Source organism: Phaeodactylum tricornutum, chromosome 7 (assembly GCF_000150955.2).
Source record: "Phaeodactylum tricornutum CCAP 1055/1 chromosome 7, whole genome shotgun sequence".
In the NCBI taxonomy this organism is placed as follows: Eukaryota; Bacillariophyta; class Bacillariophyceae; order Surirellales; family Neidiaceae; genus Phaeodactylum; species Phaeodactylum tricornutum.
Genome location: NC_011675.1, coordinates 24,332 through 51,195, shown reverse-complemented (window position 1 = coordinate 51,195; position 26,864 = coordinate 24,332). Strand labels below are relative to the sequence as shown.

The 26,864-nt window shown below is 48.5% G+C and overlaps 9 protein-coding genes across 9 annotated transcripts; 7 read left to right on the top strand and 2 right to left on the bottom strand.

The window, feature by feature from the left end:
* Positions 1-724: 724 nt before the first annotated feature.
* Positions 725-5,022, top strand: PHATRDRAFT_45399 (predicted protein; the record flags this gene model as incomplete). Its single annotated transcript, XM_002179745.1, has 2 exons — positions 725-971; positions 1,076-5,022. The coding sequence occupies 2 exons, from the start codon at positions 725-727 to the stop codon at positions 5,020-5,022; spliced, it is 4,194 nt and encodes a 1,397-aa protein (XP_002179781.1).
* A 122-nt stretch (positions 5,023-5,144) lies between these two features.
* Positions 5,145-5,798, bottom strand: PHATRDRAFT_35095 (predicted protein; the record flags this gene model as incomplete). Its single annotated transcript, XM_002179530.1, has 1 exon — positions 5,145-5,798. The coding sequence occupies one exon, from the start codon at positions 5,796-5,798 to the stop codon at positions 5,145-5,147; it is 654 nt and encodes a 217-aa protein (XP_002179566.1).
* Positions 5,799-6,496: 698 nt separating this feature from the next.
* Positions 6,497-8,383, top strand: PHATRDRAFT_54396 (fasciclin domain-containing protein; the record flags this gene model as incomplete). The annotated part of the gene is made up of 1 exon (XM_002179744.1): positions 6,497-8,383. The coding sequence occupies one exon, from the start codon at positions 6,497-6,499 to the stop codon at positions 7,958-7,960; it is 1,464 nt and encodes a 487-aa protein (XP_002179780.1). The 3' UTR covers positions 7,961-8,383.
* A 2,993-nt stretch (positions 8,384-11,376) lies between these two features.
* Positions 11,377-12,885, top strand: PHATRDRAFT_54395 (fasciclin domain-containing protein; the record flags this gene model as incomplete). The annotated part of the gene is made up of 2 exons (XM_002179743.1): positions 11,377-11,705; positions 11,786-12,885. The coding sequence occupies 2 exons, from the start codon at positions 11,377-11,379 to the stop codon at positions 12,768-12,770; spliced, it is 1,314 nt and encodes a 437-aa protein (XP_002179779.1). The 3' UTR covers positions 12,771-12,885.
* A 1,274-nt stretch (positions 12,886-14,159) lies between these two features.
* PHATRDRAFT_35092 (predicted protein) lies at positions 14,160-15,209 on the top strand (the record flags this gene model as incomplete). Its single annotated transcript, XM_002179742.1, has 2 exons — positions 14,160-14,528; positions 14,625-15,209. The coding sequence occupies 2 exons, from the start codon at positions 14,160-14,162 to the stop codon at positions 15,207-15,209; spliced, it is 954 nt and encodes a 317-aa protein (XP_002179778.1).
* A 6,480-nt stretch (positions 15,210-21,689) lies between these two features.
* Positions 21,690-22,190, top strand: PHATRDRAFT_6847 (predicted protein; the record flags this gene model as incomplete). Its single annotated transcript, XM_002179741.1, has 1 exon — positions 21,690-22,190. A coding segment is annotated over one exon (501 nt), but the record flags the coding sequence as incomplete, so codon positions are not given.
* A 473-nt stretch (positions 22,191-22,663) lies between these two features.
* On the top strand, positions 22,664-23,461 carry PHATRDRAFT_35090 (predicted protein; the record flags this gene model as incomplete). Its single annotated transcript, XM_002179740.1, has 1 exon — positions 22,664-23,461. The coding sequence occupies one exon, from the start codon at positions 22,664-22,666 to the stop codon at positions 23,459-23,461; it is 798 nt and encodes a 265-aa protein (XP_002179776.1).
* Positions 23,462-23,885: 424 nt separating this feature from the next.
* Positions 23,886-24,281, bottom strand: PHATRDRAFT_35089 (predicted protein; the record flags this gene model as incomplete). The annotated part of the gene is made up of 1 exon (XM_002179529.1): positions 23,886-24,281. The coding sequence occupies one exon, from the start codon at positions 24,279-24,281 to the stop codon at positions 23,886-23,888; it is 396 nt and encodes a 131-aa protein (XP_002179565.1).
* A 770-nt stretch (positions 24,282-25,051) lies between these two features.
* Positions 25,052-26,438, top strand: PHATRDRAFT_45394 (predicted protein). Its single transcript, XM_002179739.1, has 2 exons — positions 25,052-25,303; positions 25,414-26,438. The coding sequence occupies exon 2, from the start codon at positions 25,954-25,956 to the stop codon at positions 26,380-26,382; it is 429 nt and encodes a 142-aa protein (XP_002179775.1). The 5' UTR covers positions 25,052-25,303; positions 25,414-25,953; the 3' UTR covers positions 26,383-26,438.
* The last annotated feature ends 426 nt before the right edge of the window (positions 26,439-26,864 follow it).

The following is a 26,864-nucleotide window of genomic DNA, read 5'->3' as shown; positions in this document are numbered from 1 at the left end:
GTCGATGAGGGCTTCGGAAAGGGATGATCCTGCGATCGGCCACATCACGTGCGACGGATGACACGTACGTCATCAATCTTCAAGGTTCGAGACACGTTTTTCGCAAGCGCGTATGAAATAGTTCCGATTTTACGAAATACGACAGAAAGAATTCGAGTGGGAGAGCCAATAAGGAGCGGTATTGGGTACCGGGTTTCCGTCAACCATGACGAAACAGGGCCGTTCCGTGACTTTTTGTGCCGGAGACGAAATTCGTTGTCCCGACGTCCTGCGCAGTAGAGTCACTCCAACAAGTCCCTGCACGCCCCAACGGAGAGTAGTCTCTACACATAGATAGTCCAAGAGCAACCACAGGCGGAACGCACACGAAGGCTCATACAAATAAGCAACGATTGCCTTCCGACCGAAGCCCACGCTCGCTCTTCCTTCGTCGTCATTCTCGTCCCGTTGACAAGCGTTGCCAAGCACAGCAAGGCTCGCCTGGCGATTTCGCACAAGTTTCCGGTCTCCACGAGGAGATTCTCGTTCCCATCGTCCGGCAATAACGAGAAAGGACCCCGCTGCCAAGGCCAACTAGAAGCAACACCGCGTTCGGGACGGCTCGGGGTTGCCAACGTGTCTGAAGTCGACATTATCAGAGAAGCTCGGGAACTTTTTGTCTCGTTCAAAAAGTCGACCGCGTTTTTCTCGGAATCGCAACGCATATTTTGAAATTCACACAATCATGTCGCCTCCCTTCTTGATTGAAGATGAGTCTTTGGAGTCCGGGGAAGACGTTGTCTCCCTAGCCACTCGCTTTTTGAAAAAGGCAAGCTACGAAGAGCCGGATCGGTCCGACTATTCTATCATGTCTGTCGCCGTCATGACGTTGGGTCTCATTATGATTATCGAACTTTTGCGACACCGACTCGATCACGCGGCCATGGGCAAGCCCTTCTTCACGGCCGTTCTCCAAGGCGTCTACGCCGAACGTAAGTGGAATACTCTGCCTCGAGCTTCGGTGACTATACCCCGACGCTATTGCACACCTTCTCTTGCACCATCCCAATGTCTCACCCTGGCTCTCGTTCGGCAGTTTCCACACTCGGTTTGGTCGAGCTTTTCATTTGGATTCTACTCACCTACTGGGAAACGATCAACATACCCAAGGAAAAGGTCTTTGCCAAAGTGCACTTTACACTCTTTTACACGGCAGTCTTCAACGCCTTTCAGACCGTCGTGGTGGCCTTCTTCTCGACGCGCGTTTCCGAAACGATGTGGGTCCAGACCGAAGCTTTGGAACTCAACCATTACGTAGAAATTCGCGAAGAATTCGAACGGGTACAACGGGAGCTACTAAGGCTCCGCTCGCTTTCTTTTACCGGTGGGGTGGTCAAGCGCGCAACGACGCTGGCCCAACACCAGTCCGCCGGCAGCGACAGTACGAGCTCCGACGATCCCGAAAATCGCGATGCGGACAGCACTGTCAATCGCGGCACCATGGAAACCGAAGATGCCGTGACATTCAGTAGACAAGGCTTTACCATCATCTGGAACGGTCTGGCGGACCGGATCCGGTACCCTCGTCTCAAAGCAAGGTACAATGCCCTCCTTCTGCAAGTCCGCTTTCACGAACTCCGAGTACACTTTTTGCAAGCTTACGATTTGCCGCTCAAATTCAAGGTTTCCGACTACCTGATTCGGTCAGAGCAGCAAGTCTTAATACATCTGGTACACGTTTCCACCTTTGCCTGGCTCTTGTTGGCCGCACTCATCAATATACTCTACTTTGCCATGGGAATCGTCACTTGGGAGTCGGGCGATCCAACCTTGGTCGGTACCTCCTTGACGTGGATTTTCTTTGCCGGTATGGCTGCCTTTATCCTCATCACCTGGCTAGTTTACAACAAGATGAAGCAAATTTTCAAAACGATCATGCACGAAAAGACTCTCTGGAATGTGCACACTGACAACACAGGGCAAGTCCGTGACGATCTCGCCAAGTCGCAGCGCTCATTATTCTGGGGTGGCGACCCGAATCTCGTCATTGCCGCCATTCAATTTATGCAATTTGGCTACGCTGTTGCCTTGGCGGTAGTCCTTATCTTTTGGGACTCCATCAAGAAAGGCGACGTAACCATGTTCTGGTACCTGGTAGGAATCTTTGGCTGCTACACGGTGTTCGTCATGGTGACGGCTCAACTTCTCCCACGCTTTACACTTTGCACGTCGCTGGGTCAGCTTGTCAATCGCCGGCGTTTGCAAGAAGCTGCCGCACTCTATCATCTTGAGGAAGAAAAGCAGCGCCGGTTGGAATTGGAACAACCCAATTGGAAGGAGGCACTCGTGTTGCAGAAATCGTTGAGGTCCTTCAGCATGATGAGTTCACGCATGCTCGGAATGGATCCGGTACCCGTAGCGTCCGCTCCGGTTGCGGCTATTGCATTGATTGAAAAGAAAAAAGTGGCGACGGGCGATTTGATTGCTAATTTAGTCCGCAGCGATACGGACAGTCTACGGTCATCCTTACCCGACTCGGAACGTGAACAGCTTTCGCGTCGTGAGAATCAACGATCAAATCGTCGTATGCGTAAAAAGGCCATGTCGGAAGGCGTTTCCTCCATGCTTCGCAAGACAACGGTCGGCCAAACGCGAGCCTGGGACGACTCTTCCGATTTGTACGAAGAGTCTGTATCGTCGGAGGCGCTCTCGGCCCACGACACACAAGTGGAACATTTGAGGGCCCGCCGAGTGCGTCACGAGGAGCGCCGTAAAGCCTCTTCGGACGGTGCATCTACCATGCCGTGGAATAACTCGACCAGCGTAAATGCCGAAGAAGAAAAAGCCATGGAACTGGATGACCTCAAGCCCCTTGAAGTTCGTGTCCAGCATGGAAAAATCCAAGAGTACGATGATGAAGATGGCCACTCGGACGTGGATGACGTTCCCGAAGCGGATCCTTCGATGGTCAAAGCTACTCACTCGTTGCAGTATGTGACGCCGCCGACCTTGAAGCAGACGCTACGCGAATACTACCTTGGCAAACAATACATGTCGATTAGCCACGTATTTGGTACCTTATTTGCGTTTTTCTTTGTGGGGCAACGGATAGAGCGTTTCCTGCATACCGATGGCGTGGTGGGCAACGATTTTGTGTCCTTTGATTTTGACAATCCAATTACCTTTTGGGCGTTCACCTTTTGGCTTCTCATGTTCTTGCTTAACGATGGACTCATTTTGCTTTGCCTCAAGCCAGACAAAGGAGGTTACCGAGCCGCCGGTCGGAAAGAACGAAAGATTCTCACCAGTGCATCGCTGGACATCTTACTATCATCCGTGTGTCTCGCAATCTTCTTCGTGGCGGAAGGCCAACGCTGTTGTGAGTCTGACGGAAACGACACGATCGACACTGGCCTAGACGATGTCTTTCGGCCGGCTTCATGCGAATGTCCAGTATTTGGATCTCGTCTCTACGGTGGTCTAGGAAACATAGAGCCTTATATTTCTCTGATAGGGTTGCGTTTATTCCGTCGATGGTTGGCAAAGCAGCTTCTTTGGATGGTAGATATGCAATCTCCGAATGCTGCTCTTCATAACAAAGATCATTTTGGTTCCCCCGATGACCACATTGATCCCTTTGATGTTTTTGGAGGACAAGGCCATGAGGAAACGGAAGAAAATAGGACACCAATTGAAATGTGGCAGACTGCTATTGGCAAATACCCCGATATTGTGGCAAAATACGGAGAATTCAGTGGAGAACTTCTTCAGGCCATGCTTGGCCTGACTCCGGTACCTGGTGACGATGAATCGAGCTCAGCATCAAAATCGCAATCAGGTTCTTTGTCTCGTACCATGTCTGAAAGAGTCTTTGGACCCCCGGCTTCCTTTCACAAGCCTTCGACATCGGAACGTATCGCCGACAAGTCGTTTGCTGACACAGTCAAGGTGTATTCTCTTGGCAAAGAGTATACCGGTCTTTCGGTAGGTGCCCAACAAATTATTGTTGCTGGAAAAGTAGGTAAAGCCGTTACTCCTGTCGAAATAAGCGCACTTGGAAGTCTCCCGGAAATGATTCCAGAAGAAGGATCGACCGCCAGCAGTGTAGGTCAGAGCAGCACAAACAAGAAGGAATTTACCAGGTTCCAAGTAGACGAAAATTCTCCCCCTATTTTGGAATCGCTCTCCGCTCTGACTTCCCCCACTGCGCGACTTGTCCGAAGCATGCGACGATGTGGACGTAAGTTATTGCCAATTCTTGACAATTGGACGGCTGTTGACGTTGTCATGACACGCTTCGAGATGGTCTATTTCGATGCCACTGATGACATGGAAAAAACGTCAGAATGTGTTCGAGAGGCTTTGGCAGCAACTCATGGTGGAAAGGGCCTCCGCCTTTGCGACATTGCGGCTGGTCGACGTGTAGTGGGGCACCTGTTACTCGCCGACGTGAAAACAATTCATGTCTCACGGGAATTATTGGGTAGTCGCGAAAAAGAACAGGACGATGTTCATTGCCAAGATAAGATGCACGTTGAGTTCTGGCACCAGAAGATGGTGGCGATGGACCATGCATGGTGCAAGACAAAGGAAGATCGTCTCAAAATCGAAACCATTCGAGGTCGCACCCTATATCTTCGTTTTTATTCTGACCTCGACGATGATGCCAATCACGCTCTAGGCATTGAGAAGATCGAGGAATCGGGTTCAATCTTGAAGAACAATGCGTTCCAGTGGGTTCAGACGATCGGGCGATTCTGCGGCCCGGCCAAGTTGGCGCAATCCCTTCCTCATTTTGGCGACGACAATGACGACGAACTTCGAGACTATCTGATTGTCCATCGACACTACCACGACGGCGATCCCAAAGCCAATCGTTTTGGTTTCGGGCGGCCGACATTGACTCGGCTATCGCCTGCTCCGCGCGAGAACGAATTCAGTCTAGAACAGTCACATCTTGACCGTTCGCATCCTGCCAGTACAATTGATGAAGTGGAACAGAAAACAGACTCATCGGACTCGGAGAAATTAGATGTCGTGTAGAAGTATTCCTTAGACACTCCGAGAAACAGCTAAGCCAAGGAGATATATCAGAAAATTAAACTAATTACTATTAGAAATTCATCGACAAAAAGTGCATATACTGTGCTGACCCGGTGGAATGTTCATCCTCGTAATACCATATACGTAGAGTAGCTTCCTCCCAATAGACGATGAGGCTGCAAGTTACGCCGCGCTTGCTGCTCGGAAATATAACGTTCCGACTGAGGCAATTTCTCACGTCGCAATGCGCAAGTACGAAGGAACTTGCCGCAGCCTTGGCTCTGACAACTGTCGTCGCTGGCATACATGACCGAATATTCATCTTCGTGGTCCATCTCTTTTAGCAAGAGACTCCGGTGCATGTGGCGAGAAGCCATGTCGTTGCCAAAGTACCAAGATCGATCTAACCAAACAATTTCTTGTGGGCGGTCGTCTTCTGGCGTCAGCGCTTCAACAGAAAACGATGAGGAGCAAGTGGTCCATGCTTCCGTTGACGACGAGCTAAAAGAACGCAAGTCTGGATAGTCTTCCCCCAGTGGAGCATAATTTGATTTGCTCTGGCTCCCAATCAGAATTGTTGATAACGTGTTTTGTTTCTCATCGTAGCAGAATTGGACGTAGGGTGCTGGTTCGGGCTGGAGAAGCACGGTAGTCGGCGGTTTTTTGGAAAGAGATGAGCCGACATCGGATTCTCCCGTCTCTGGCCTGGTCCTTGCTGAGCATTCCGAGCCCGAAAACGCCTTAAACCAACTAGAGGAATCTCCGTCGATGTACATAATTTGGCAGAATAAATGTTTTCAGTAAATGCCCTGCAGTTACGTGCTTTTTGTGAGTTGTGCAGTGACAATACATCACACGTTGCCTACCTACCAACGTCAATCGTGGCCGCTACATCGTGCCTTTGGTCGGAATGACAACGGCTCGAAAGCGTCTCCAAGCGCGATATTACTGTAGGCTCGGAGACATGCGCTATGCACTTTCCCAGCGGAGCTCGACCCCAGTTTTTGTAGGTTTTCGCTCGGTCAGTCGTGCCCACTCCGTATTTGCGGGAAATGCCTCATTTTTTGAATTGCAGTGTCATGCAATTTATACATGGCAGAGGCGTGGAGAGGAGAATTGCGGGAAAACCGGCAGGAAAAATCGTGGGATGCAATCTATAAATATCGATAAGTGGCCTATTATCTAAAGAAAGACGATTTGCGGCACTATTTATATGACTGCCGTTTCATTTGGTATTTCCTTATATTCTCGACTTCAGTGCGACTATCATTGCGGCTAAACTTCTCGAAATAAATTTCAAATTTGTTACTTCTTGTGGTTCATTTATTCGCGTTCACACAAGTGCGTCCCATCGCTGAAGTCGCCGAGGTTTAGGGTATCGCCTCACACATTTCATCCACAAACGCCTGGGAACAGCAAAGTGCATTGCTCAGTTTTGCTATGACAAAGTACAATACCCGCATAGCCCGTCACCATGAAGGCTTGCTTCGCAATAAGTGTATGGATTCTGCTGTGGCTAGGACCGCAAGCGATCGGCGCCAAGCCAGCTCAAAGTCTCCGATCTCGGAAAGTGCTTTCCAACGACAACAAACGCCGGAAGAATGAGCCACTCGGGCAGGTCGTCACTTTCGAGGAACTATTGAGGGAAAACGGACTGTTTGAAGTTTTGCCGGAAGTCGCTGCGATGAGTTTGCCGCCAACACATGCTCCGACAAATACAACACCGATGGCGCCCACTAGGATTCCAAAGGGTTCGCCGACTAAGAACCCCAGTGGTGCACCGACGCAAGCTCCGATAGTCACAGCCAACACGCCAATGGTAAATCTGTCGGTGTCACCAGTGTCGGCAGAGACTCCTGTACGCACTTCAAAGAGTCCCACTTCAGTACCAACAGACATTGGCGATCCCACTTTGCAACCTACGATCGGTTCTATACCTCCGATAGAGATACCGACGGGCGCACCGTTGCAAAGCATTGCTTTTTTCATCGCAAACACGCCGCGATTTTCAATCTTGGAGGAAGCACTCGTAGCAGCCAACCTTCTCGATACTTTCAGCAGAGATATTCAGCTAACTGTGTTCGCACCGAACGATGCCGCATTCGAAACATTAGACCTAGTCTTTTTGGAGGCATTATTGACCAATCCGGGATTTGGTCTCCACCTGTTTCAGCTGCTCACTTACCATGGAATTTTGGGCTCCTTTCCCTCAGCCAGTTTGACAAGCGGTCGAGAGCTCGCTTCGCTCCTTGACGGTTCAGACCTCACAGTTTCGATAATCTCAGGGAGCATATTCCTCAATACCACAGCGGTGGTAAGTGGTGTCTCGGGGGCCTTTCCATCTAGGCTAATCGAGACAAATGTACAGGTATCAAATGGAATTCTCCACGAAATGGAGATGGTCTTGTTACCCAACTTTGCCTTCTTTTATATTTTCGACGTTTTGCAACAAGGTGTAGCAACTTTCAGTACTCTTTCTTCTCTCATCATTCAGGCTGACCTTGAGCAAATTCTTCAAGAAAAAGAAATGACGGTGCTTGCCCCCAATAACGATGCGTTTGCCATGCTACCAAGCCAGACTTTTGCTTTCCTGCAGAACCCAACGAATGTCGACACCCTTCGTCAAGTCCTGACCTATCATTTGTCAACTGATGTATTCAATTCCCTTCAACTGATTGATACTGACAGTTTGAACACATTGGAGGGAAGCACAGTCGCGGTTACGGCTATATACGATCCGGAATCTGCAATGTTGGTGAACCTATTTTTCAATTTTGTTGGAGGGGTTAGATTTAATGTATTGGCAGCAAATGGAATAGTTCATGAAATTGGCGGACTCCTTGTTCCTCCAAATGCCAGTGTTCCTGGGGTTGGCATGTTCAGCATGCAGGCTGTGACTGAGTATCTGGAGATACTTGCTTCAGCCAATCACACTTGAGAGAGATCTGGGTTCATGTCATGAACGCGTAGGGGACAAACCGGCATTAATTTATACTTTCCTTCTGGATGCAGCTGTTGGCTTTCTTCAAATCTTCGTCACAACTTGTAGCCCTTATTGCAACCAACTTTGCCTATACTGTTAACAAGCTTTGTGATTATTTTTGCTAAACCGTATAAATAATTCCTGGATTCTTCTGATGAGGAAAAAGCGCCAGTTAGCAGCAGGCAATAAAATGGCAAATATGCTCCATCCATACTTTATTCATGTATTTTTGTCCAAACACATTGTCACTCGACGTCTGGTAATCGGACTCCTCTTCACATTTCTCGCTTTGCCCTCATTTTATTAGGTCTGCATAGGCAATAAACCACCTACATCAGAAAAAATAATCCCAAAACTAGTGATTCTCCAGGTGCCGTGCCAACAACATGTAAAAATAAGTGTTCACAGTCAGGAGGAATTCACAGCCACGGATTGCCTCGTCGAAGTAGAGTTTAGATTACTTAACGGCCAGTTTATATTTAATAGATTAAGTATCTATCCGTTGGAATTGCATTCTGACTGCGATCGTATCATTAGTTAAAGTTTTAGCGAAAGCAGAAAATATATTGATTTCGGAGTCTGCTCAACGAAAACAGAATGGTTTTAATTATGTCGCACTACATATAAAAACCTAATAATGATTCAAGCGGAGTCACTAAGCTCACGGATACAATGAAAATGACAGTTTTATGTTGTGATTTTACCTTTTGGCAATAGACAAATAATTAGCTCAACTCTCAACGGTTTTCAGCACATGGTTAATTTCTCGCCAAATTAGCGACGGAGCTCGCGTTGACGTTCCAAAGGCATGACAACATGAAATTCGACTTGTATATGCCATCACATTATCGATGACTCGAAAAATATAAACATTCAAACGTCATCGTAGTTCTTTGACGCAAACCATGAGAGTGCAATTTGGATTGATTACTGCCTTGGTTATTGGTGAAACTATTTTCAGTGAGGCACAGGGAGCTAATCATCGTCGTTTGCGCAATCAAGATGGCACGCAAGCTCGTTTAGCGGAGAAAACGACTCGCATTCAGGGAATTTCCCCAGGTTTCAGCGACGAGTTCATGGCGATGTTCCTCTCGAGTCAAAGCCTGAGCATCCCCACTAGCTCACCAACGCTCCGCCCAACAAGGGCTCCGACACCAAATCCTACCGAGGCCACGATTGCCGAGGTTCCGACTCGGCTTCCGACTGTGGAGCCGACTCCCAACCCAACCGAGTCTCCAACGTTCCGCCCAACAAAGGCAAGAAGCACGAAGGCTCCGACACCAGGTCCTAGTGAGGCCACGATTGCCGAGATTCCGACCCAACTTCCAAATGCGGAGCCGACTGTCGCACCCACTGGAGTTCCAACATTCCGCCCAACAAAGGCAAGAAGCACAAAGGCACCAACACCAAGTCCGAGCGCTGCCACGATTTTCGAAGTCCCGACACCACCTCCGACTCCTCTTCCAACTGTGGAGCCAACTACGTCACCCACTGGTGTTCCAACTTCCCGCCCCACGACAAAGGCTCCGACTCCAAGTCCCAGCGTGGCCACTATCGTGGAAATACCGACCCAAGTACCGGCTGAGGCGCCTGTCGCACCCACTGGAGTTCCCACCAAGGTTCCTACAGCTCCTGTAGGAAAGTCGACGCTGCCCCCCTCAGCAAAAGTGACCGCGGCTCCGTCTACTAGGCTATCGAAGAGTCCCTCTACCTTCAATCCCAAAGCTTCTTCCACGACAGCTCCAACCGCCAAAGGAGCCAGCGGTGGGATTACAATGGCCCCACATGTCAAAAGCCCAACCAAGTCGACTTCAACTCCTTCTCCCAAGACCTCCCCAAGTAAAACTTACAACCCCAAGTCATCTTCTACAGCAGCTCCATCAACCAGCGACGGCGGTGCGACGACGACGGCCCCATCTTCTGTTACGCCTAAAGCCAGCAAGGCTCCATCTTCCAGTGTTAATACCGAGTTGACCCCGTCTCCAATAAATGTTTCTGCCAAATCGTCCACACCTCCTTCTCTTGGAATTACTTCCTGGACAGAAATGGTCAAAGGTTCCTCGGTAACTACAGCGAGTGATCCTGCAGATACCAGCGACGAAACAGTGGACACATGGTTCAATACAGGAAAGATTGAACTGACTGAAAAGGGCACTTCCCCGGAGCAACCCTTGGGACCTATGGATCGAACACGTGATCCACTGGTTTAGCTCTCTGAGTGCGGTAGCTTTCGCATTCTGGGGACTACCTCAGTCAAGTGTTACTCTCATCTCTCTCCTTCATTCTACGTTCCAGAAATGGAATACCGAATGAGAAATTGTTTGCATAATTTAATTTACTGAAGTCTTATTTGCGTCTCCTATTTTCAATATGTAACCAGGATAGTCTCAACAGATCTGAGCGGTTTAGTGATTTCGGAGCATGATCTTACAGTTAGGCATTCCAGCTAAGCCATAAGCTCTCAAGGACGGTGAGTCTTCGTACAGCTGCGTCCGGAGAATCTCTGCAAGTCTCCATTACTGCCTGCTGTGAGTCATATCAATGGTACGCAAGCGAATTCAATCTTTCAGCCCAAGTTACGTTTTTTTCCCGACTTGATGCATATCTGCGCCATGACAGCCTCTGTTGGGAGTACAGTGCTAACGAAGATAGAATTTGGTTGAGCTCAATTTCGGTCGGTAATGCATGCCGTAGCGTCTCCAAGCTTCAACAGCGGATGTGAGCAATGATTGATTCATTATGGAAGCAACCCTTTTTGCTTTTCGCTATAGATACAGTATTGATTGTCATTTTCCTTTCCACGCCATCACCAGTACTTCTTGTTAGTCCACATGCAGCTGTATCCAGTTCACAACCCATGTGTGAATTATTTGACGTTGAAACACTGTCTAGGATAACAGTTGCCTAAGCCTTACAGTTAGCGTGGTTTGTATGTAAGCAGGTAAAAACACTGGTGAAGCAACCGACAGTGAAGCGACAACTTCCTACTTCCTTGTCTCTCGATGTAACGGTAACCCAGCCCTTCAAGATTCAAGCGAGGGCAGGAAATCAACGAACCGTCCCGCTGGCGTATGAGAATCAGCACATAGTAACAATGTTAAACGGTCTTGATCCATATGGTGATTGTTTCGCCGATTCGTTCTGGCACAATAGGGCCTTCTCCTCGTAAAAACGTTTTGAAACCGCTAAAGGTTATGTAATTTCTGACCGTTTAGAAATATGACAGATTCAAGCGATTTGAGTGCGTTAAAGTTACTTTCTTTATGGACTTTACAGTTAATGTATGGCCCTCTTCGTTCGTACTTCCTTGCGCTAGCCGCTCACAAAATCCTTGTGGCACAATTCTTTCGGTCGCCGATCAAAAAGAAAATATGAAACTCTCCACCGTTCTATTCGTACTGCCTTTTCTTGGCTCCACTGCAGGGGCGCTCCTCCGAAAGAACGGCCCAAAACGTTTTCGAAGCCGTTTGATTGTGCCTTCAAGCAAAATCTCCTCTTCGACCGTTGCGTCGAAAAGCGACGTTGGCAACTCTGAGCCATTTGACAACTTTGAAGGCTTTGTCAATCTCCTATCAGATACAGATATGAGTATTTTACACACTCCCACCGCCTCTCCTGCAGATGGCGGTGGAATCACCGCTACAGGCCCTCCAGCTGCGAACGTTGCTCCTACACTATCTCCGGTCGAATCGCAACGAGCGTCCCTATGACAGCGGCTCCCACAAATTCTCCCGTCGCAGGAAGCCCAACTAGTGCTACCATAATTCCTGCAACAGATAGTCCAACAGGATCCACTACGACCCCGGTTGGTTCAGCTCCATCAAGTAGCCCTGTTGAGGGTATCCCCATGGATCCACCTACGGACTCAGGCATGGTCTCAATTGAAGGACTCGTGTCCTCTCGCGAATCGCTTGCCATCTTAGAGACAGCTCTCATCCAGAGTAATCTATTGTCTGTTCTAGAGGATCCGGGGCCCTATACTTTGCTGGCTCCAACTACCGCGGCATTTAGCGCTATTGATATGAATGTCCTGGAGTTATTGCTCACTCCTGAATTCAACTTTCAACTGAAAGACATTTTGCTGTATCACGTAATTGGTGAGACTTTCTTAAGGTCTGATCTTGTGGATGATGAAGAACTTGCCACCCTGTCCGATGGTACACTTGGGGTTGTGGTCAACAATGGAGAAGTTTTCTTTATGTCGGAAGCTGCTTCCGATAAAGCGGTTGCCGATGCAACAAGTAGTACAGTCATTTCTCCATCAAAAGTTGTCACAGCAGACTTGCTTGCCAGAAACGGAGTTGTCCACGAAATCGACACCGTTTTCTTGCCTTCCTGGGCATACTTGAATCTGCTTCAACAGCTCGAGCAGGACGAAGACTTTTCGACGCTCGTGGAGTTCTTGAGCCTGGCAAAACTGAGTGAATCTATTTCTTTGACCCGAAGTTTCACGTTTTTCGCACCCACAAACGACGCTTTCGAGCTCCTCAGTAAAGATCAGCTCGATTTCCTTCGCGATCCAGCAAATCTTTTGAGTCTGCAAAACATTTTGTGGTTCCATTTGAGCCCACAAGTCTATAATCATGAAGTAACAGTCGGTACCGTGCAGTTGCCCACGGCGCAAGGAACACCACTGCAAGCTGTGTCAGACGGCATCAGTCTCCCCACCTTTCAGACAGACGCCGGAGTTGAAGAAATACTGCTGAATCTGGCAGGAAATATATATGCCGTAAATCGTGTCTTGCTGCCCATTTCAAGACAGTAGCCGACCTAGGAGAGTTGTTTTCTCCATGTAAACAAAGGTCCTCCTCGCTCACATATTCTTGAATGTGAATTTGAACTGCGAAGTAACAAAATTCTATAAATTATCCTTGTCACAGATGTGTTGCTCTTTACGGGAAGACGATATAGAAATCGTCAATACTGATTTGATAGAGCCATACTGACCCGGATTTGGGGAAGTATGGTGGGACAAATGACCTTAGAGGACATCTCAGGATGAGATGCTAGGGTCATCACTTTAGTCTAGTCTTGTGCACATCGGATGATGTGCTCACTTTATTTTATTCTAAAGCACTCTGCAAGCTGTACTACTAGTCCTCTTGTGTTCTTTGTTAGACTTCGCCATGGCCATACATTAGATTGTTTCCGCCGCAGCGGAATCGTCGGTCAAGCAACAGGACAACGATGAATGGAATCATAGTCCGAATATCGTAGTGCCGATGAACAGAGCACCACGTGGATATTAAAAGAATACTGCACTTGCTTGACATTCGTTTGGTGTAGCGATTGTCAGTAGTGAGCAAATCCAGTGGTAGTGGATCTGGTGATGTGACATAGGTAGTATGTCACAGCCCCTATAATTTAACCTTGTGTTGCGTACCTTCACGTCATGTATAGAATGTACTGTAAATATGGACCTATGTATCCACTACGGTGAGATTAACAGAGTTTATCAGACCCAATGCATACACGGATGTGTAGGTGATGTTTCTTGCCTTCGTGGGGAGCAACGGGTGAGAAAGTGGCTTGTTTGATACAGCTTTCATGGGTCTTCCCCATGGTTGCGGAACCGTACGGATCGAAACGATCGCACGGGTATTGAGCCGCTGTGGTCGGAATGGCCGGAACTAGCCTTAAATGGCGAGAACTTGCCGTTGTGTACGGTGTGAAAGTAGACTGTTGTTTAAGTTATATACACACCCAACTGAGTGTGTCTTACAACAGACGGCCATTGTGTATGGTTAGGTCATAAGTTATGACTGGTAATTTCGATATTTGTCGTTGGGTATGACACCGAAACCATAACCAATTTATCGGTGAGCTATGCTGGATAGCGTATAATACTAAGGCCGCTGTCCATAAGCATGCTAGAAAAGTTATGTCATTGTGTATGACTCCCTTTTATTTAGCCAAACTATTGGTGAGTTACATTGGATGATGTAGAAAACTAGCCAGTTCCACTGGTGGGCCACTGGATTTGCTCAAACACGGATATGTGTGGCACTTATGGCCTGGAACGGAAGGTAGCCGAGCCTGGAGGCTTGTGTCGGCTCCTGCGGTCCGTGCGGCTTTTCCGATGGCGTTTTACTGCTTTTGAATTGCGTTGCTTTGTTTCGTTGTTCTTTCCTTCGTTGAAATTGTTCTTGATATCATGGCTGCTGACGGTGCTAATGCGTTTCGTGGTGCGCTCGGGCGGATTGGATGGTCTGTTCCTGCGGCGAACGTGTTTACGAACAAAGGTTTTGATGCGATGGACTCCCTTGGCTTGGTTACTTGTGACCGTCTCAAGGATATCTGCAAGATCATTCGTCGCGGTACCGATGGTGTGGCCTCAGTGCCAGCTGCTGGTGGAAACGCTGCGGTGGCGGCGGCGCCTGGCACCCCTGGGATAGCGATCCCCATGATGTGGGAGTACAAGCTAAGCGGAATGCATCTCTGGGTGTCTGAGCGTCTCCGACAGGGGACTCCGGTTGTTGCGGCGGACTTTACTGCGGCTATCGGAAACCTGTACACCAGGAAGGTGCGTGAACTAGAAGAAGCGAAGGATGAGGAGGATGTTCAAGTCAAGCCTCCGGCTCCGTTCTCGAAGGAAACGAAGTAGATTCCGTTCTTCAAGTTGTTGGTCAACTATTTGAGCTCCGTGACGGGTGTTAACAAAGTGCCATTGGATTATGTCGTCCGGAAAGATGACAACGTCGCTGCACCGGATACCGAGTTCGAGACGGAGCACGAGAAGTTGGTGCTGTTGACTCCCCATACGGGGACGGCGTTCGACAAGGGCAACGGGAAAGTTTGGATCCAGGTGAAACAGTTGACTGTAAACGGTCCAGCGTGGACTTATGTTGCGCCTTTCGAGAAGAAACGCGACGGTCGTGGAGCGGTCAAGGCTTTGAATAGTCACTATGAAGCTGATGCGGTGATGTCCAAGTCCAAGGCGGCTGCATTCGATGTGCTCGAGCATACCACCTACACTGGCGAGCGTCGTAACTTTGGGATGGAAAAGTACACAAATGCTTTGTCAATGGCGTTCCAGACTCTTGACACGTACGGCGAGACATTGACGGAGTGTCCAGGAAGGAGGATGTCTTCTTGCGCAATCACCATTGCACAGATCCTAAGATGCTCTCGGGATGTCACGGTATCCTACCTAATGACATGTCTTGTGGACATACAATGTACAAGGATGGAGATCCACGTGTGATTGGAGACAAGACACGAGATGGGAACGTGGAGTTTATGTCGGCCTTATTGAACAACACCACATATTCGCGGCACAATCAAGGATGTGCCATAGTAGGAATCCCGGGCACAAGAAACACAAGTATTTGATAAGGAACAGTCCCACAAGTCAAAAGAAGCAAGTAGCAGGCATGATTCGCTATTCACTGAGTGACTCTGTGTGGGATTTATATTTAGAGGAAACATATCTATGTGGGGTAAGGTTATTTGATACATGATAAGAGGTCCTTCATCTGGATGAAGAGACCAGTTCTCAAGGATCAGATGTAGAATAATCTTCCCTCTTTGTTTTAGAAAGTCATTGATCCAAATATTGCATTAGCATAGGTCCTCATATCCGCTGTCTAACCCGTGGGGAGCGTCGTAAGCAAGTTGAGTTTTACAGTCCCTAGGCTCGCTTAGGTGTATCGCAGGTCGTTCGTAATAACGCCCAACCTTCGTTTACCAGACTTTGTCGACACAGCGTTTTCCTGTTTTTCGTACGTACATTGGTTGTACTACGTAACACGGGAATTGCGGTAATTCAAGGCGACGCGGACCGCATGTGTAATTTTGCAAAGGCGGCCGATTATTTGGCCTTGTTTACTAACACCAATACCTCTCAGAAGACAGGTTGGTCAATTTCAAGCACTCAGCGGACTAGTAACAACAAGAAGAAGCCGGCTATTTGAGCGGGCAATTATACTCTGTCAGGATTTTATCCATTTTGAGTCTTGGATGTGACTGAGTGATTGTTGACAGATGGGCAGAACATTTGTCATGGGTGGTGTTGACAGATGGACAGACTATTTGTGATGATGTCACTACTTGTGGTGATGTCACTTGTGATGATGTGGTGTTAACTGTGATGATGCATGGAGTGATTGATATGAATTTATGATAATGAGGGCCTCCTGTGAGGTTCTCAGATTACAGATTACTAGAAATTGCCTTTTTGATTGTGATCTCCCCTTTGTTGATCTTTTCAACAAGCTGCAGCCAAGGGATCTGATCAATCCCTATCTCAGCTTGTCATACTCCAAATGAATGGCATCAACTTTTGGATAAGGAAAAAGACAAAGTCCGAGCCAAGCGAGCGGCCGCGAAGTCCTCTCGCAACAAGAACAAGCGCTCAGCTGCGGCAATCACTCATTCAAGTGAGAAACCTGACAAGGGGAGTGCAGATGATGTAACCAATGCAGGTGATCAGTTTGCTCTCTTGAACAAGAAGAAAAAAAGGAAGACTGTTGGTTTTGAAGGCGAAACAAGCAATTGACTTGTTGGGGTCGACAAGATGTTGTCGGCTACCCTAGTTCGAGGCCTGATGAAGCTATCAATTGCTGGATTGCGGTCCAGTAAAAGATGGACCAAAGATAAGGGCGGCCGTGGCAATGGTCGCATGATTTCGGGATCTAGAAGTTTGAGATCTGAAGGTTGAGTGGATCTTGACTCCCATGCAGATACATGTATTATGGGGAAGGTGTTTCATATATACAGCGCAACCGGGCAGAAATGCACGGTTATGCCGTATTCGGATAAGTATAAACCGAGAGTTGTTGATGTTGCTGATGGATGTACTGCGTTTGACGACCCGGTCACTGGTGAGAAGTTCATTTTGGATGTGTTCCAAGTGTTGGACATGACAGGTGACTTACAGGACCCTTCGTTGCTGTGTCCAAATCAATTGCGGGCAAATGGTTTAATTGTGGATGATGTCCCCTAACATTTGTGTCACAACTGCGAATCAACTCACTCTATTTATATTCCTGAGATGAAATTACGTATTTCTTTGGAATTACAGGGAGTTATGTCAGGGTTCCAGGCACGGTGGCCTACCCAGACGGAGATTGAGACTTGCGTTCATGTCAAGCTCACTGCACAGGAAGCCTTGTTCTGACAAGCTAGAACAACAAGAGCGTTTGAAAGAGACTCAGTTGTCTAACATAGCTGGCACCGTGTCTATGTTATTTTCGAGTCGAAAATCAGAGATCTCAGCAGTCTTATCGTCCATCAGCTCTACGCTTGTGGATGATGACTTTGTTTGTGGAATGGAACAGTCTGTTTGGATCATGTCGGCTGTGGCTAGTAGTACTGTGCGTACCAAGTTGCGGCATTCAACAATGGAACCAATGGAACTATCTCATTGTTGGGGCATTGGCCTCTTGATGGCACAGAAAACTTTGAGAGTGACAACCCAGAAAGGTTTGCGGACTGCTGTTCATCCATTATATCGCCGGTATTGCACGCAACAGCAGCAGCTTTGTTGCAATTGTCTGAACTCCAAATTTTACTCTGACACCATGTTTTCTTCATTGGTTTCTCTGCGAGGAAATACTTGTGGGCAAATCTTTGTGAATGATTTGAACTATAGTAAGTTTATACCATTGAAGAGCAAGGGTGACGCTGGAATGGCGTTGGAAGAACTCTTTCAGGACGTTGGGGTGCCAATGCATATGCACACCGAAGGAGCAAAAGAGCTCAATACTGGGCACTGGCGGAAAGTTTGCCAGAGCTACGGTCTGGTGAAGCAGACCATGTCTGAACCACTGACCCCGTGGCAAAACCGGGCGGAATCGGAGATCCGGGAACTTAAGAAACAAGTGCTTTGTATTATGTCCCATGAGGGTATTCCGCAAAGATTTTGGGATTATGTAGCCAAGTACATTTCGGAGATTTGGTCTTGGACTGCTCACCCATTGTACAATCTCAAAGGTAGGATGCCCATCAAGCATGTCACCGGGGAGACCCCGGATATCACGGAGTGGCTGGAGTACAGAATGTACCAGCCTGTGTGGTACTTGGACCCTGGGGACTTTCCAGAGGAGAAGAAATTGCTTGGCCGGTGGTTGGGTCCTGCACACAGAGTCGGACAGGCGTTCTGTTGCTGGATTGTTCCCAAGTTGGGACATGTGATTGCACGGTCTACGGTGCAGCCAGTTTCAGAAGACAAGCATGGATTGGACAGTTTCAAGACTAGGTTGAAGAATTTTGACAATTCAGTCCAGGACTTCCTCAACAGGGGTGACACGCACATACCGGATGGTGGCATTAGCTGGAAAGCTGACTGTGTGTACGCTGCAATCAATGAAGATATCAACCCCATAGAACAGGAGTCCACCATGCCAGAGGCCAATGAATACACAGAAGAATCCTTTGATAAGTATCTCTTGGCAGAAGTAGTGTTAGCATTGGGGGACGGAAAGCAGCGGGCCAAAGTTACCGGTTGAAAGCGAGATACGGATGGAAACCCCGTTGGCGTTGCAAATTCTAACCCAATTTTAGATACCCCTGTTTACACAGTCGAGTTCCCGGATGGGACCAAAAAGGAGTATTCCGCTAACATTATTGCAGAGTCCCTGTACTCTGAAGTCGATCAAGATGGACGGCAGTTCCAATTGATTGACGAGATCATTGACCATTCTTCCGACGCGTCTGCAGTCTCTCGGGACGACATCCAATTGGCATTTGCGTCGGACGACGAAAGGTTGGAAGCTTTTGATTCAATGGAAAGACGGGACATCCACGTGGGAGCGCCTTGCCAACCTCAAGGAATCAAACCCTGTGCAAGTTGCTGAATATGCAGTTGCTAACAAGCTTGCAGAGGAACCGGCGTTTATCTGGTGGATCAAAGACATTCTACAACGTCGCGATCGGATTATTTCTAAGGTAAAAGCCCCGTACTGGAAACGCACTCACAAATTTGGTATTCGTGTTCCCAAGTCCATAAAGGAAGCATTAGAGGTTGACGCGGAAACGGGGACCGATTTCTGGAAACGTGCAATTGAGAAAGAGATGGCTAATGTTATGCCAGCATTCAAGTTCCTCAAAGGGGACGAAACTCTCCTGGTTGGTTGTCAGAAAATTGACTGTCATATTATATTTGATGTGAAACTTGATTTGACTTGCAAGGCACGGTATGTGGCTGGGGGACACATGACGGAAGCACCGGCTGCATTGACTTATTTGTTGGTAGTGTCTAGAGAAAGTGTACGGATTGCATTTATGGCGGCAGCGTTAAACGGGTTGGACATTTTGGCGGCGGATGCGCAGAATGCTTATCTAAACGCGGACTGTCGGGAAAGTGTGTATACCATTGCGGGTCCGGAGTTTGGTGCAGCTAGACAGGGGCTTCAAGTGTTAATTGTTCAAGCATTATATGGTTTAAAGAGTTCCGGCGCGGCATGGCATGCGCACTTAGCGCAAACAATGTCTGATTTGAAGTTTTGACCCTGCGTGGCGGATCCTGATGTTTGGTTGCGTCCCGCTGTCAAAGGCAATGGGGACAAATACTATGAATATGTACTCATTTATGTTGATGACATTTTGGCACTTTCAGAGAAGCCGGATCGGATTATGGAAACGTTATCAGGTCTCTATAAGTTTGAAAGAAGACCCGAAGACCCGGAAGAAGTATGATCCTCCCGATCATTATTTGGGTGCTAATGTTGGAAAGTATAAATTGTCAGGAGCTACCAAAGAGCATTGGTACATGAGTTCGGATGACTATGTGAAAGCTGCAGTAACCAACATTGAGCACAAGCTTTTCAAAATTGGGCAGAGGTTTACCATTCGGTCGGGACACATGGTTATGTCACAATCATACCATCCGGAATTGGATGTATCACCAGTGTTGGGAGCGGAGAAGGCTAATTATTACCAAAATCTGATTGGAATCTTGCGATGGGCAGTTGAATTGGGGCGGATTGATATCTTTGCGCAAGTGTCGATGCTGTCGCAATATCTCGCTCAGCCCAGGGAGGGACATTTGGATCAAGTGTTCCACATATTTGGATATCTGAAGGTACATGGTCGATCTAAAGTTGTTTTTGACGATACATTTATTTTGTGGAAAGACAAGTTTACTCAGTGTGATTGGCAGGATTTCTATCCCAACGCGAAAGAACCGATTCCAGGTAATATGCCGGAGCCTCGTGGAAAGGAAGTTCAGTTGAATGCTTTTGTTGATGCTGATCATGCGGGTGACCAGGTGACGCGTCGTTCGAGAATGGGTGTTTTGATATTTGTGAACAAGGCACCGGTGATATGGTTTTCGAAGCGACAGAACACTGTGGAAACGTCTATGTTTGGTTCGGAATTTGTTGCGATGAAGATTGCAACGGAGCTATTGATTGGTTTGCGGTACAAACTTCGAATGATGGATTTGCCTCTGGATGGACCGGCAAATGTTTTCGGGGACAATCAATCAGTAGTTACCAATGCGTCGCGATCGGAGTTGGTCTTGAAGAAGAAACATGTTAGCATTTGCTATCATCGTGTGAGAGAAGCGTGTGCAGCTGACATCATTTGGATTGCTCATTAGAGTACCAAAACAAACTTAGCGGATTTGCTAACAAAGAATTTGGATGGTCATCGGATTCAAGAACTAGTTTCGAGGATCTTGTATTGACTTTATTTGGGTCCCTTGCTTTGTAAGAAGCATCGTACCTCCCACCATGCGGAATTGCATTACAAGAGTGGGTTTCTGTGAGCATTGCTACAACGTGGATATGTGTTTTTATATTTGTTTTTAAAGACGGTTGTCAATTTGGTGGTTGATCATGGATTTGGTCATGATCCCAGATGCTGGACGGATTGTTTGGTCACCTTATCATTCTGAGTTACGAATAATAATGTGAGGGGACTGAGCAAATCCAGTGGTAGCGGATCTGGTGATGTGACATAGGTAGTATGTCACAGCCCCTATAATTTAACCTTGTGTTGCGTATCTTCACGTCATGTATGGAATGTACTGTAAATATGGACCTACGTATCCACTACGGTGAGATTAACAGAGTAGGAAGAACATCAATCGACCTTACAGTTAGCTCCAATAAGCTTGAGTCCTTAAGACATTCCTTGACCAATACAAACCCAAGAGGGAATCTGTGTTTTTTCGCTTACCTCCTTTACTTGAGATGATTCGGAGTACCGGACGACCTTATTTTTAGTAAAGCGGTAAAAACCCAGACCCTTCCCTCGTACGGTGAACGTGGTTTTCTCTACCAGAAACCAACCTCGCAGCGCGGTCCGCACCTGTTGAACACTTTTGCTTCGTTAAAAGTCCACCACCACCCTCATCGTCCCCTGTCGGTCCTCTCGAACGAAGGACCCCGTATCCGCTTTCCTTTCTAGTAGTTTCTGTAGACGAAGAAGAAACAGTCAATATGCCGACTAACGCTATGCACCGCAACTGTGAGTTTAAACGAGACGTAGAGAAGAAGATGGCCCATGGTGGAGATGCTGTCGATCTGCGATGGCGTCGAGATTCCTTTCGCCCACCAAGTGATGTTCCACGATTGGCAGGTTTTTGTCGTATCGCTAAACATCTTTAGTCGTACCCACACGAATAAGACAAACTCCGCCAATCCGGATGCATATTGCCCGCCTTCTGCAAATTTTGCGGAAGAATCTAATTTTGTTCCGACTGTATCACTCACGGAGTTGTTTTCTGCCTTTTACAGATAGCAAAACCTCCAAGACGCCCCGTCGTCCCTTCGAGAAGGAACGTTTGGACGCCGAGCTTAAGCTGGTGGGAGAATATGGCCTGCGTTGCAAGCGCGAAATCTGGCGTGTTCAGTTCGCTCTGGCGAAGCTGCGCAAGGCCGCCCGTACCTTGTTGACTCTCGACCCGAGCGATCCCAAGAGAATCTTCGAGGGAGCTGCGCTTCTCCGTCGTATGAATCGTTACGGTCTTTTAGCGGATGATGAACTCGAGCTTGATACCGTCCTTCAGTTGACAACCCAGAAGTTACTGGAACGGCGCTTGCAGACGAAGGTCTACAAGCAAGGTCTAGCCAAATCCATTCACCACGCCCGTGTTTTGATCCGTCAACGTCACATCCGTGTCGGATCTCAGCTAGTCAACGTGCCCTCATTCAATGTGCGTACCGCTTCGGAAAAGCACATTGACTTTTCTACTAACTCTCCTTACGGACAGGGAGCTCCTGGACGTGTCGCCCGTAAGCGTGCGGCCAGCCGAGCTGCCGGAGGAGGAGACGAGGAGGAGTAAAACCCTCTGCTGTAATTTCCAATTCTGCAAATGCATGTTTGCACACCCCGAGAAGGAAGAGCCAGTTTCTTTTGCTTAACACTAGCTCTTGTTAGATCAACAACCTCAAAATTAAAATAGGATTTCCGCATCCACTTTTCTCCACTTGACTCTCGCAAAATCCGAAATGTATAAGTCATGCAGCGAGACTAACTACCCATGTTATGAGGGTAAAGAGTCTCATTTTCGCTGAGGCTGACTCTGTTGATAGCCAGACCATCGGCCGCTTTTTCCTTTCTAACGGGCACCCATCTGCTGCGCATGTCGTACACATACATACATCCATTGTCAACAAAAAGTGCAAAAGTCGACGTACCACGATAGCGGCATTCCGCTCCCTTTTTATAAAAACTAAAAGGTACCGTCGTGCTCGCAGATCCACTTCGAATATGGGGATGGGTAGAGTAAGGAGTAGGGTGGCCCTCGCGTGGTGTTGGATCGCGGCATTTGTGTGTGGTACTTCCAACGCCTTTGTACCACCGGTGTATTCGCACGCCTTTGAGCGTCCGGAAAAGCACAAGGCCGCCTTTCGCATCTCTATGGTTCGAAACATCGATCTTCCGGAATGCCTGGTCTTTTACGGAGTCGAATCCTTTCGTACCAACGACGTTGGCTTGCGTAGTTTACTGGACGAATGCGAACAGACTGGGACAGCAGTGGTCCTGATTGGTAATCAAGCGCAGTTTACAGCTCCCTTGCTGACACCCGTACAGTTCCGTGCGACAGTACACCCACCGCCAAACCCGTACGATTTATTGGTCGCCTTGGAAAGTGTAACGATCCAGCCTCGCCCCTTTGGCGGTTCGGCGGGATTTGGCCAAAAGCCGGCCGACCCGGAACGTACCCCGCTGCCCGCCCGCACAGTCGTTCTTTGTACGACACTAGACCAAACGCGTGCCGCCCGGGCCGTGGGAACACGTGTGGTGTGTTTGGAGGACAACGATTTGGCGGACGCCGTAGTGGACGGCATCGACTTTTGGTTGGACGACATTGCCACCCCCGGATCGTTTTGGTTGAATCCTCCACACCCCAAAGACGACCAAGGGAACAAGGTCGATCCGGAATGGTTGGTAGAAAACTATCTTCTACCTGAACAGCATGAGTGTGCAGACAGGATCGACAATGGGAAAGATATAGACGAGGACGACATGCGCCGGATATTGGCCGACCTGGCGCCTCTCCAGTGACACGCTGGTGGAGCCACAGGAGACTGCAAGACACCGCTAGCGTCTACTGTAAGCGTTAAACCCTCCACACGTAAACGACAACCAAAGGAATAAGGCCGATCCAGATGGGTTTGCGGCAAGGCACGTTCAGATACCGAGCGAAGGCAAGCCATGGGATCCGGAGGTATTGGCTGGACAAGTCGGAGAGCATGCCTGCCGAGGACGAGTAATAGCACAACCACGGGTACGACTCGGGTTTTTGTTGTTTTTAGATTTTACGACACGTTTTGTGTCGGCGGCGGCAGCAGCAGCAAAGCTTTCTGTATGCGAGAATAAATATCACAGTATATAAAATATAGCTCTGGGAGGTCAAGTACATACGAACAAAAGGTGGTGTCGGACTCGTTCCTCCACTCCCCCTTGAATCTCTGGGACAACATGTAACCTATTCCTTTTTGAGTGGCTGTCCGAGCATGAGTTGTTCCTTGTTGGTAGCGCAAGTTTGTTTGCATTCGGGCAAGCACACGGCTCTCGATTTCTGTTCCGTGCCTTTGGGTTTGGTGCATTCGTAGACACACTTGCTCAAACATGCCTCGTATGTGGGATCTTTCTTGGTGCCCTTGACCGAAGAGTCGACATCTTTAGCAGCAGCGGTGGTAGGTATGGTCCACGCCAACGCTAGAACACTGCCAAAGACACGGCGAGATTGCAGTGGGTCTACCGTGTCGGGCGGCGCCCGGAAACTCGATGGCGGTGGGGCCCAGGCCTGTACACCCGTGACCCACGCCGTAGCCACAGCCGCAAAGACGACGACAGTCCACAGCAGAGACAGTGACTTCATAAAGTTTGTGGGAATGTCCGTAGACGGAGGGGGTATACACACAACGGCATTCACAGAGAATGTGTGCACCCGATCCATTACCGCACTGCCTTGACTCCCACGAACATTGTCGTCCTCGCAGGGAAGGCTGACTGACATTACCTTTGTTTGGCTCGTACGATTGTGGTCAGGTGGGTGTGCGTACGTGTAAGGGATTGGGATCGGAAAACTCACACCACAATCTACAGACAGATAGACAGATACAGACTTTACCCCTACCGAAAAACCCTCAGGGAAAGTCCTGTCTACGCGGTTCCCCTAACTGTAAAAAAGCAGTGGGCGTAATCCACAGAGAGACCCGGATGGACATTCTCCAAGGTACGATTATCTTCGAGACACTCAAAAGTTACATTGGTGTGTACATAAACATCCCCATCCGCGAATCGTGGAGTCGGGATGACTACCACTGTCACTAGAGGAGCATTTTCTAGGGCGAGAACCGTTCGCGTTCGAATAGGATGTGTTTGTACCTTCCCTTTTTGGTACGGACAACCCTCTCGCCACCCAAAAAAGTTTGTGTTGCCGTGCCGTTCAGAAAACGTCACTTGTCGCTCCAATCATCCTCGCAATGCAGAGACGAGCACGACGCTGAAGTTGATCAACCTTACGGCGGACGGGGCCGACGCCTCTGATACGTGCGGGTCACACGTGACCCCGTCCCATGACGCCTTCTCCTGGGCGCGTAGTGCGTCTCGCGTTTGGCCTGCTCGTGGCGTACGCCGTCTACGCAGCCGGGATACTGGCACGGGCCCTCGAGACGGTGTTGAAGAATGCTACGGAGACTCTGGCCAACGCGTCGGAGCCTTCGTCGGCAAAAACGTGGAAAAAGCCCACCGTGGCTTCCACTGTGCGCGACCGGAAAATCCTACACGTGGGACACTTTGGACTGGGCCATCGGCTAAGCAAACTAACGGCAGCTTATGATTTAGCCGACTCGCTGTCGAAGCGTACCCGCCAAGTAATTCCACTCCAAGTGTACTGGGGTACGTGTGGTGACGACCTTGAGCTTTTTGAATATTTGTTTGGATCGAGTCTCCTTGGACCGTCGGGTCATGGCAAGACAACACCCACACAATCGTTTACGTCTCGCAAGACGGTCCTACTCCGCAACGACGTGCTAGGGTATTACGCGGGACAAAATTACAAGAATGCGCGTGTTGCGTTGAACGACGAGATTCTGGCTACCTGGCAACGTAAACTGCATCGTGATGTAGAATTGTTCCGACAGTTGGTCCGGGACTTTCGCTTCCGTCACGAAATAGAAGCCTTTCAGGTCAGGAGCAAATGGCACGACCATCACGTTATTGGTGTGCATTTACGCCTCGGCAATGGAGAGCTTGACCACTTCGTCGCGTCGTCTCGAAACAGCGCGCTCCCCACCAGTGAGTTTCTCCACAATTTGAGTCGTTCGATTCACCAATACGTCCTTCAGCAGAAAATATCCAAGCCGTTGGTGTTTGTGTCCACCGACACGGCGTTGGCTATACCTACACTCACCGAGCACTTGGAAGCTTACTCCGTTGCCGTCGTGACGGCCGAGCAGCCCCGCATCGAACCCGGTCGCGGTGTCTCGTACCAAGCCTGGAAGTTGGGGGAGTCCTGTCGTCTGGGCTGGAAAGCCAGTACCATAGATATGCTGCTATTGGCATACTCGGACACACTCGTCGCTACTTCACGTTCCACCTTTACCCAAATCTTACCACGGTCCCTGGTACAGGACAACCAGAAACAGTTTTGTGAAGTAAACGACGCAGGTATCGCTTGGCAGTGTTGCAACGACGAAACAACGTGGCTGCTGCGGAACGATGCTTCCCGCGTGGTGGACGTGGCTTGGCTAGAAGTGCTTGATCCCTCGGAGACGGCCACGCTAGTACACAAGGTTATGGTGCATTTGCCCGACGTGGAACCGGAACCGCGACTAGCCGAAGTAGAACTTTTCGTGCGATATAACGATAGCGACACCAGGGCTAGCGCGGATGAGGTAACTTTGGCGTATGGTTCCAGGATTAACCCGAAATATCGAAATTCTCGAAACTACACCACCGCATGGACATGGAGATAAATGAGGTTTCGAGTAGCGAAAAAACGATGTCTCATTCTAATTGCTCGTTTTTGATCTTTGTGCTTCGAAGTCTATTCCTATAGCAACATCGAACACTCGACACATTCGCTTCCCTGCAAAAGTTACTAAAGTCAATTGTGAAGCATGTCGATTAAATTCGGCTCCGGGCAAGGGCTTCATAGGCTTGAGACTCGTTGGCCATACTCTAGCTCTCCAGAGATACATATTATTTATGTTACGCTACAAAATAGAGATATCTGTAAAAATTGGTGTAGCATGCCATGCGTTGGAACGGTCGACGCAAGTTGCCTTCCCAGAAATTCACCTGTGGTCACAAGAGATACAGGCTTCGCATACCGCGCACAAAGGTAGTGATGGGAAAGCAGAAATCCGAAACAGATTGCAATTCTTTTTCTACATAACATAATTTCTTCGGTAAGCCTGTCCGAATAGAAAACAAATAAGGCATCTGTGCAATCATC

Excerpts from the sequence above, each read along its gene's own strand:
- PHATRDRAFT_45394 (XM_002179739.1), top strand. The coding sequence starts at position 25,954 with ATGCTGCTATTGGCATACTCGGACACACTCGTCGCTACTTCACGTTCC.